Genomic DNA, 11,023 nt, shown 5'->3' on the forward strand with positions numbered 1-11,023 from the left:
CGCCCCAGGACGAAGCCCCTGGCCGTATCGTAAGTACCCCAAAGGCACTTGTACTTATATATCTATCCGGTTTCTGCCTTGTGATTTTAATATACTAAATTGTGTGCTGCAGTCCGGCTCGCGTCCTCCCCCAGCAATCCTCATCTTCGGGGAATTCGCTGGATCAGAACGTGATGGATAGCGGGTCGCCTCCGCCGGCCTCCTCCCCCAAAGCTATAGACAATGTCAAAGTGTTGTCCCGAAGGACCCTTCTCGGTCAGGGACAGGTGCGGGAAGCCGTCGAGGTGGCGCCAGAGGGCGATACCTCTGCTATCGGAAACATGGGAGGACCGACCCCCATGGAGACTGGCGACGGGGGCCATGCCCAATTCGGCCCCAAGCGGACATTATTCCGGAGACCCATACGGCTCTGGAATCAGGTGAGCAGCATCCTTCGAAAGAAGGGGGTGCGCCAATCCCACCGACGACCTTTGTTAATCCGGAGGCACCGCATACTCTGGTCGAAGCGCTTTAGAGTGCCACCATTGTGGAAGAACATCGTACGCTTATGGGTACGGTGGTTGAAAGGGCTCGGTCCGCTAAAAGCGGATTTACGAGGCCTACACTAGCCTTCTGAGAGGCTTTGAGGCATGTAATATAATGCTTTTTAGTTATATAAGAAAAATACATGTATATAGATAGTGGCCCCTGAGACTCTGTTCGATGTTCGCAAAGAAAGGCCGAATAGAGGATCTAATGACTCGTACAGGAGGTTAACATACATATATATTTGAATCAAACAGGCTGCGATGCAGGCGTCAGCTTCCCATGCCGCGAAGCGTCTGAGCTGAGGCGGAAGTTAGCGGAAAAGTAAGGTATGTGATACCGAAAATGCGTCTGAAATAATATCAGCAATAATTTGTTATCTGAATGAGTGTTATAACTTTGCTCATAGCTGGCGCGTGTGAGGTCGAGACCCTCAAGAGCGCGCTGGCCGAGGCCAAGAAAGAGGCGGAGGAGGAACGAGCCGCCTGCCTAAAACATGAGTCAAGGGTGGAGGAAGTCCAAGAAGAGCTCAAGGATGCTATAAGCAAATGTGAGTCTTTAGAGCGCAAAATTTCGGATCAAAAATCCGAACTTGCTAAGGCCCTCCAAAGTGCACAGGAGCCCCGAGCCGAAGCTGAGAACGCCTGCCGGGAGATCCAAGAGGCGAAGCAGATTGCGGCTGGTAAGGCCTTTAATATGCAGAGCAAATTTGTGAGAAGGAAATACATCTTACTGACCCAGATTTGGAGTTCTCCAGGAGCGCTTGCGGACCTGTCCCGGAGTGTTGCCGATGCTGCGGAATTCTTCCGAGCCGAAGAGGGGAGCTCGACGGAAAAACGGTTCTGGTTGCAGTACCTTGCGCCTAAGCATCTCGTGCCCCTAAGCGATCAGTTGAAGGAGTTGACTGAACTGCATAGGGTGGCCGGATTGGCCATGAGGGATTTTATAATCCGTCTGTGGCCTGCCGAACCCATACCCAACAACTACTTTGGGCTCGTGAAGCGGCTGGTCATTGCCTGCCCCCGGCTTGATGCCGTGAAGCGGTCGGTCTGCATCAAAGGTGCACGGATGGCCTTCTCTCGTGTCAAAGTGCAGTGGGCGAATATGAACGCCGTCAAGCTCGCAACCGAGGGACCGCCCGCAGGAAAAGAGCACCGCACGCCGAAGCGATATTTCAATGGTGTCCTGGAAGGATCCCGCATTGTAGAGGGCCAGTGTTCGAAGGACATCATTTTTGTATGAATGTATCTACGTGTGCAATTCTGTATTATGAAACAAGGCTTATGTATGATATGTTGCTTGCTTTACTTTTGAAATATCTCTATCCGTGTGGCCGTTTACGACATCTGAGAGTTGGCCAATCGTCGGCTTCAGCCCCCACGTAGGTAGTACGGGGGTGTTCGGGGTAGCACTTAAACACACTTGACCCAACGTCTTGGTACGTGAAGGAGGTACTCGTGCGACGAACCAGGCAATCGGACTATGTGGCTTTATCGCTCACTTAGCTATAGGAGTTTTACAATGGGAGTGTGGGTGCAGCCCCTAGTATTGTTCGTTTGTCCGAACTTGGGTGCTGTGGATGCCTGGCCGGGTGAAGGCCGGCTTGTCATGTAATGCGGAAAAAAATGCAAGAGATTTATACTTAGTCACCGAATAGCTGACCAGCTCTCGCCGCATCATGATAGTCAGTTTTCGGCTTTCTCTACTAAGGTTTTTATCTTGATGAACCGGAAACACGATCGCAGTAGTTCTCCCTTTATTACCTTAGCCCAACAAGCGGAACGTAAGGTAGTAACCACAGGAGCCGGGCAACCCAACTATTGACCAAAAACATGATTTCAAGCCGATGCATATAATGCTATATTTGGGACGCCGAATTGTACTATAAAAGTGTTCGGACTTTATTTACTATTTAAGAGATGTACGTGGCTCAGTAGAGCCCCTGGCAATTTAAGTCGTACCAAGGTGTACATGACAATCGGACAAAAACAGGGAAATACAGATTAAGAGGTAGGCCAGTACCGCATAGGTTGGGCTAGAAACTGTTTCCATTATAGTCTGATTGGTACGTCAAAACGTATTGGTACAAATAGTGCGGTAAGCAACAAGGCTATTTTACATGCCGAGCACAAGGAAAAGTTGTGCATGTGTCCTGAAAACGGACGAGGTGATCTTTAAAGACCCTTTAGGTACTCTGCCCCGCGTCTATGCTGCTTTTCTCCTTGGTGTATTGTCCTTCGAGAGGATCATCGATCGGTGTTTTTATGATAGGCCTCGAAAAGAGGCCTTGGTACCGTCTGAAAGGTGATGCGGGTTGTAAGGAACCTGAAAAAATAAAAGGAAGGGAAAAAAGAAATATGAGTGTCCAGATAGGGTCTAGCCTTATTGTGGACTTTATCTTTATTATGCCTCCATCCTTTTCCAGGGTATCTTTAGTGCGTAATTATGTACGTGTTGTACATATGCCACAATTTGGTACGGGCTGAGATGGAGGCCGAATTGCTAGTCGAGCTCCTGTCGAGCTGTACTGTCGTGCTGCGGGGTAGTCCGGACTCGTTTCATAGTGTCCGAGGGCTTGACTGCCGATGTATTATTTGGTATGATGAGGCCGCTCTATACTTCCACTGCCAGGGCCGCGGTGTGCTCCTCAGTGCGAAGGGAGCGTTCCATGTTTCCATTGACTGTTATAACACCGCGGGGTCCGAACATCTTGAGTTTGAGATAGGCATAGTGTGGGACCGCGTTGAAACGAGAGAAAGCGGTTTATCCGAGCAGCGCATGCTAGCCACTGCAGAAAGGGATGATGTCGAAGTTCAAGTCTTTGCTCCGGAAGTTGTCCGGCGAACCGAAGACAAACTCCAGTGTGATTGAGCTCGTGTGGCGAGCATCTACACCATGTATTACTCCCTTAAAGGTGGTTTTAGTGGGCTTGATTCTTGATGGATCAATACCCATCTTATGGACTGTGTCCTGGTAGAGCAGGTTAAGGCTGCTGCTGCCGTCCATGAGGACTCGCGTGAGGTGGAATCCATCAATAATTGGGTCGAGGACTAGCGCGGCCGAGCCTCCATGATGGATACTGGTCGGGCGGTCTCTGCGATCGAAAGTGATCGGACAGGCTGACCATGGGTTGAATTTTGAGCAGCTTGCTCGATCGCGTAGACGTCCCTTAACGCGTGATTGCACTCCTGCTTGGGGATGTGAGTAGCATATATCATATTCATCGTTTTGACCTCGGGGGGGGGGGGGATTTCTTTTGTCCCCCCTGTGCTCGGTGCGCGAGGTTCCCCATTGTCATCCTCGCTGGGCGAACCTTTCTCCCTATGTTCGGCATTTAACTTGTCAGCCTGTTTGAAGACGCAACAACTTCTGTTGGTGTGGTTGGCAGGCTTGTCGGGAGTGTCGTGGATCTGGCAAGGTCGATCAAGTATTCGGTCTAGGCTTGATGAACCGTCTTTGTTTCGTTTGTATGGCTTCTTCCGTTCACCGAATTTGGAGCCACTGAATCCGGCGTTGACCGCCGTATCCTCTATATTCTCATTGTTACTTCGACGCTTATGTTTGTTGCGCCGGGGCCTTCCATTGTTGTTTCTAGCTTCGGAAGTGCCAGGGTCGCTGGTACTGTTGCTGCTACAGGCTCGCTAGCTATCTTCGCCCACGCAAAAGCGGGTCATTAGTGCTGTAAGGGCTGCCATGGTCTTCGGCTTTTCTTGGCCGAGGTGTCGGGCGAGCCATTCGTCGCGGATGATGTGCTTAAAGGCCGCTAGGGCTTCTGCGTCCGGACAGTCAACAATCTGGTTCTTTTTAATTAGGGCTTCGGTGTCCGGACTATATGACTGAGGTCATCGGCATCCGGAGGCCGGATATAAGTGCCTTGGAAGTTGTCTCTAAAGGCATCTTCCAAGTCTTCCCAGCTTCCAATAGAGCTTTCTGGGAGGGTATTTAACCAGTGCCGAGCTGGTCCCTTAAGTTTTAGGGGAAGGTATTTGATGACGTGTAGATCGTCCCCTCGATCCATGTGAATGTGGAGAAGAAAATCTTCAATCCATACCGCGGGATCTGTTGTGCCATCGTATGATTCAATGTTGACGAGTTTAAACCCTTCTGGGAACTGGTGCTCCATTACCTCATCGGTGAAGCATAGGGGGTGTGCGGCGCCTCTGTATAGGGCCATGTCACGACGCAGTTCGGATGAAGTCCGTATGCGGTTTTCGGCCCGGGCGTGATTATGCTTGTCGCACCAGGCTTGATAGCCGTCTTCTCGTGCCGGGGCACGCCCCCGTGATCCGTAGATTGATCTGATCTAACCTGCTCTATTTTCCAGGTCCTGTCGTAGCTCATATGTGTATCTCCAAGCTGTTGTTTCTCTGCTTTTACGGCGAGGTGGTGCGGGCTGGTGTTCGGCTTGAGTTGCCATTCTGTCCTGGCCACGTGGTGCTCGGTCAGGTTCGTCAGCCGCGTTACACGCGGGTGGTATGGGCTCCAACGCCTCATCATAGAATTGGGGTAGCAGCTTATGCTTCGGGTAACTCTTTGCTCGGCGTTCGAGGCCCTATTCCTCGGCTGCCAGAACGTTAATTAGTCCATCTGTCATTGAGCAGGTCCTGATCAGCTTGAAGTTGTTGCTACTTCTTTTTAGGCTTCTTGTAGTGGATATTAGCCGGCGCTTAAAGCGCTCTTGTTTGAGGGGTTCCTCTGGCACGATAAAATCTTCGTTGCCGAGGCTCACGTCGTCCTCGGAGAGTGGTAGATAGTTGCTATCCTCCGAGTCTTCATTCCTTGCTTGCTTGTCAGGGTCAACTTGCCCGTCCTCCCGATCATCCTATTCGGATGTTGGTTCGATGGGGTCTTCTTGGTCTTCGGCGTTCTTCGGAGTGTCATTGTCTCTGGTGCCGGTATTGCTATCTTTTCCGTGACCTGATTTTGAGCGGCGCCACTGACATCGACGCTTTGGTGGTATCTCAGGAGGTTCGTCCTCGACTAGATCCTTCTCATCATCACCGTCGCCTTTTTTAGGTGTGTCCACCATGTACACGTTGTATGAGGAAGTGGCTGTCCAGCGTCTGGTTTATATAGACATCGGAGGGGACTAGGGCTGTACAGAGTCGGTTTACAGAGAAATGAATCTTCATATCCGAACGCCAAGCTTGCCATACACGCAAAGGAGAGTCCCATCCGGACATGGGAAAAAGCCTTCTATCTTGTATCTTCACGGCCCATTAGTCCGGCCCATGTCGCATAGCCCGGACGCCCGAGGACCCCCTAATCCAGGACTCCCTCACCCATCCTGTCCTCTAGGGCCAGAAATGCCCATATTTTCATATCAAAACAAGTTTGCACATCCAAATATTAATTGTCCGAAAATAAAAATAGTTTTACAAGCCAATCGATCGACGACCAAACCTCCTCCGATCGACGGCCAAAACTACGGCGAAAGCGCGGGCATGGTGGCGGCCATGTCGAGACGTGGTTTGGTATGGACGGCCGGGGGATGCACGGTGAGGAGGCGGCTGGAGAATAGTGGCGGCGCCGGCGGCGGGGCGGGGCGGGGAGAGGGGGTGCAGGCGTTGGAAGTAAAGGGACTGCTAGTGTCCCCGACAAGCGGGCCACGAGGGGCAAGGGCGTGCGGCGAGCCCGTCCGCGCGACGTCCGTTTCACCCCAAACTCGGCGCAAGTTTGGGACGGGGATGGGTCGAAAACGGATGAAATCCAGAAATTTGTCCGTTTGGGGCCGCGCGTTGGGCCGCGCTATTCGTCCGTTCTATCTCAAACGGACACACCCGGACAAGATGGGGTCGTACGGTGGAGTTGGCATTATGGGTGGGGTGGTGCAGGTTCGCTGGAGAATTTTAGGGGGTTCGCCGGCTTAGAGGGATGGCTGGGGACGGCAGCAGCACAACAGTGGCGAGAGGTTGAGGGGAGGGTGGGGCGACAAAGCTGGCGCGGGAGCATCGCCAGTCCGGTCGATGGCAATAGGCGGCGCGGGAAGTAGAGTTGTGATCTGTTTTGGAGGAAGAAGATGCAATCTGATGGTTAGATCGAAAATCAAGAGTAGAAATTGATTCAACTCACTCAAACTAAAATTCAACGACTGATACCTAGCCAGTCCAGAGGTTTTTAGGTTATGTTTTGTTCCCAAGTGGTCGATTGGGAAGCTATGGCACTGTCATCACCATGAAATAAGTCATCCCCGCCTTGTTTTTTCTTGTGATGGTGCTTCTTGACATCGTTAGGAGACGTGTGGAAAGTGGTGCGTCTTCAGATCTGGTTTTCGGGTTGGTGTTTGCATTTTGCATATTTGTCTCAACGGCGTTGTTCTACTAAGCGGATGACTTGACTGTGTGTCTTGGTCCTCCGGCCCCAATACCGACTGATGAATTTGACTAGCTTTGGCCTCGTCTGGGAGCATGTAAGGGTTGTGTTCTCCGACTCTACCTGGCAGACCCGAGGCGTTATACTTGCCCAGTTCGGCATTTCTTCTTTGGCTCGCCGATTTTCTATGTAGACTGCGGGTGTCGGCATCTTTTAGTCTACATCAATGACTTCCTTATTGTTGCTTATCCATGCTTTTGGGTTTCAACAAGTTTGATGTGTTCAGACGGAGGTTCAGAGGCAGCAACGATATTTGCTGGCAACGTGCCATCAATGTAAGTAGTAAGAATAAGACTTTGGCACTCCTCGAGATTTTGATATATTTTTTCATTTCTGTAAGGGTCTACTTGTAAAGCTCAGCGCTACCTAATTATATATGGACTCTGGCCTTTCGGTAAAAACAAAACTAAAACACGTGTGACAAGTGAAACCATGTGGAGTTATACGATCTTGAAATATCATTTTTTTTTTGTTTTTTCTGAGACACAGTGAAGACGTAGACGCACACAAACAAGTACATACGTTAACCCTTTATAAATACACTCACATACATTCTCTTCCTGTGACCATCTCCGAGTGACTGAGTCATCGGGCCTTGAATTTGACGAAGTCATTAAGTGTCTCGTTATCGATCGAAACATCTTCTTTCACTAAAAGAATATTCCGTCTTTAGGAGACACCAATCAACATCGTCCGCCACTTCCCGGAGGCCTTCCTCATCAGGTTCTTCCACCGCCATCACTGCTCTGAGGCGATCTCGCGCCCGGCGCGGCCGTTCCGGGGCACCCGCATCCAGCTCCGGCCATGGCGGATCGAGTCCCACGCGGAGCACGTCGACATGCCGCACCATGTGCGCCTTTGCCTCGAGGGGCTGCCGCTGCAGGCATGGGACGCCCAGGCTGTAGCCTCTGCGATCGGCACCAACTGCTCAATAGACTACATCGAGCCGGCGTCTTGCCTGAAGACGGACACAGAGGCGCTTTGCCTGTGGGCGTGGGCGACGTGCCCCAGCAAGATTCTGAGGGTCAACTGGATCACCCTACCGGCGCGCGAACGCGGCGAGCCGGTGTATGGTCGGCGTGGTCTGCAGCACAGGGTCCTGCTTCACCTCTCCATCCTTGAGCAGAAGGTGGGCGGGCGCACTGTTTCAGAGGGCTTCACCTGGCGTCGCAACATCGTCGATGGCGAGACGGTGCCCAGGGACCGTAGGAAGCGCATCTCCCGCCCAGCGCCACGTCACGACAGGCGCGACAGTGACGATGACGAAGACCGTCGCAGTGGTGGAGATCGGCGTGGCCGTGACGCCGCCGCCGGCAGGAGCAGCTTGGGCACGCGCATAAGGCGCAGCCTCTCCCGCAATCACCGCGAAGAGCCGCGGAACCAAGACAGAGGCCGGGGCGACCGCGACAGGAGGGAGGACCGCGACAACCGTCGCCGTGATGTCGTGGGCATGCCGGCCGTGGTCCTGCAGGGCTCAGGCTCCACCTCCTCGGCTGCGGCCCGCAGCCTGGAGGACGACCCTACGGTGCCCGCACAGCAGCAGCTCCTTCTTGGCTCCGCCCCGACGGTGGTGGACGGTCCGGTGCAGCCGGTGCTGGCTGTGCGGAGAGGCCGCAGCCCGGCCCGGGCACGCTCGCCTGGCATGATCCGGCGTCGCTCCCAGGACAACCGGACGCCGCCTTCATCACCACCTCTATCACCAACGTCCGTGCTCCCGCCGGTACCATGTTCAAAGCGGGATAAGGCCAGGCGCTCCGCGTCCATCGGCTTCATTCCGTCCCACGCAACTCTGGAGCTTTGCTCCCCTTCCGTGCTGCTGCTGCCTTTGGCTTCGCCAGCAAGGCCGCCGGGGTTCGAGAGCTCGCCTACGCCGCCGCTTGTCCCCGCCGTGCCGGTGCGCCGCACACCTTCTCCCCCGCGCAGGCGGGTTGTGGTGGTGGCCGATGCCGACCTCGAGCCGCTCTTCAGGGAGAGGGTGGAGGCCCTCCTCCCAACGCCTGCTCCTAGGCCTACAACAGCGCGTCGCAAAACGATGGCTGGGGTGACTATCAGCCGTGCCGGTGGGTTCACGCTGCAGAGGACAACCGCCAGGCTGCGAGTTGCTGGGCAGGCCAAGGTCACTCCGGTCGCAAAGGCGGCGGAGGCCATGGTTTGTCGCGGTCTCGGCATCACCAAGAATGGCCAAGATGTCACGGTGGAGATGCTCAACGCTTTCACAGACCGTTTCAAAGAGCAACTTCCACCGGAGGTGATCATAGCCATGAGAGACATGTTTAAGCTGGACGATGTCGGAGCGACTGCTGTTGAGGATGCTCTTCTGCAACACGGAGGTGCAGGAGCGCTGGATGTGGACAATGGCCAGGACGCCATTTGAGCAGTCCCTGGATGGTTGTAGGGTAGCTAGTTTAAGATGATAGTGCAACCACTATTATGTAATGCGGGGGTGTGGCGGAGTCTACCCATGGCTAGCCGCTGGCCATGTATCAGGTTGTTATGCTTGAACTATTTGTGTTCCATGGGCTGGTGTAGAATCAGTCTGATTGCTACAAGGTTGTCTGCTCTCTCCTGGGCAAATTATAGGGTTATGCATGTTTCCAAATGACTGAACAAGCCATCAACACACTAAGATGGAACGTCTGCGGCCTCAACTGTCCAAACCGTAGGGCCACTGTGAGCGCAACGATCGTGTCTTCGTCGTGCCACATTGTTTGTCTCCAGGAGACGAAGCTGACCATCGTCGACCAATTCACGGCCGCATTTCTTAGGGGCAATAGACTTCGTAGTTTCGTGCAGCGACCAGCAGAGGGGACCAGAGGTGGCATCCTTATTTTATGGGATGATCACCTAGTTGAGCTGACGAATATCACCTACACCAGCTACTGTATTTCGGCAATGGTGCGGATTAGAGAAACAGAGTTGATTTTCAAGCTCACATCGGTGTATGGCCCCACTGATTATGCACGCAAAGACACTTTCTTTGATGAGCTTGCTAGTCAAAAGCCGCCGGCAGGAGTGGCATGGCTCGCTTCTGGCGATTTCAACCAAATATATCGGGCAAGGGACAAAAACAACAGAAACATCAATAGAAGTTGTATCACCCGCTTCCAGAATGCCCTACAAGCTTGCGAACTCAAAGAAATTCATCTGCAGAATCGGAGATTCACTTGGAGCAATGAGAGAGCGAGCCCTACTCTCTACAAACTTGATTCGTTCTTCTGCAACGCGGACTGGGACACAACCTTCAACAACCACGTCTTGCATGCTCTCTCATCATCATTGTCCGACCACTGTCCGCTCTTGCTTGCCGATGCGAGGGGGGCCTCGGAGGCCTAGAACCTTCAAATTTGAGAACTTCTGGGCCGCCATGCCTGGATTCAATGATGTTGTCCTCAAAGCTTGGAATGAGCATTGTGAGCACTCAGAACCGTATCAGCTGTTGTTCCATAAACTAAAGAAGACGGCCACCCGTCTCACCGAATGGAGCAGGAGGCTTTTCTCCAAGGCAAAGATCCACCTTCATGCGGCCCTCCTGGTCATTCTACAGCTTGACATGGCTCAAGAAAATCGGCCATTATCCCTTGAGGAGCTAGACTTGCATGCTAGACTGAAGAAACGAGTTGTAAGCCTAGCAGTTCTTGAGAGGGCCCGAAAGAAGCAATGTGCCAGAGTGACCAACCTGAGGGAGGGAGACGCAAACACCAAGTTTTCTCACCGTCGCATAAATTCGCGAAGACGAAAGAACCACATCCATCGGATAAAGCACGAGCATGGTTGGGTGACCGAGCACGAGGCGAAGGAGAAAATCCTTCATGAGCACTTCTCTGAGGTCATGGGAAGGGGAGACACAAGCACCAATGACTTCAATTGGGACGAGCTTAACATTGTGTCGCAGGATCTGCACGAGTTGGGGGTGGCCATCATAGAGGAGGAGGTCAGAAATGCCATTAATGAGATGCCTAGTGACAAGGCACCTGGGCCGGGTGGATTTACAAGCATGTTTTTCAAGAAGTGTTGGGACATCATAAAAGGGGACATCATGAGGGTCATTCATCTATTTGACTCCCTCCACACATCAAACCTTCACTGGCTCAACTTCGCCAACATGATCCTATTACCCAAGAAGCAG

The 11,023-nt window shown here is 52.8% G+C and overlaps 1 protein-coding gene across 1 annotated transcript; it reads left to right on the top strand.

Moving 5' to 3' along the window:
* The first annotated feature begins 7,467 nt into the window (after positions 1-7,467).
* LOC123147965 (serine/arginine repetitive matrix protein 1) lies at positions 7,468-9,431 on the top strand. Its single transcript, XM_044567335.1, has one exon. The coding sequence runs from the start codon at positions 7,736-7,738 to the stop codon at positions 9,269-9,271; it is 1,536 nt and encodes a 511-aa protein (XP_044423270.1). The 5' UTR covers positions 7,468-7,735; the 3' UTR covers positions 9,272-9,431.
* The last annotated feature ends 1,592 nt before the right edge of the window (positions 9,432-11,023 follow it).

Source organism: Triticum aestivum, chromosome 1A, assembly GCF_018294505.1.
Source record: "Triticum aestivum cultivar Chinese Spring chromosome 1A, IWGSC CS RefSeq v2.1, whole genome shotgun sequence".
Classification (NCBI taxonomy): Eukaryota; Viridiplantae; Streptophyta; class Magnoliopsida; order Poales; family Poaceae; genus Triticum; species Triticum aestivum.

Coding starts and splice junctions, on each gene's coding strand:
- LOC123147965 (XM_044567335.1), top strand. CDS start 7,736: ATGCCGCACCATGTGCGCCTTTGCCTCGAGGGGCTGCCGCTGCAGGCA.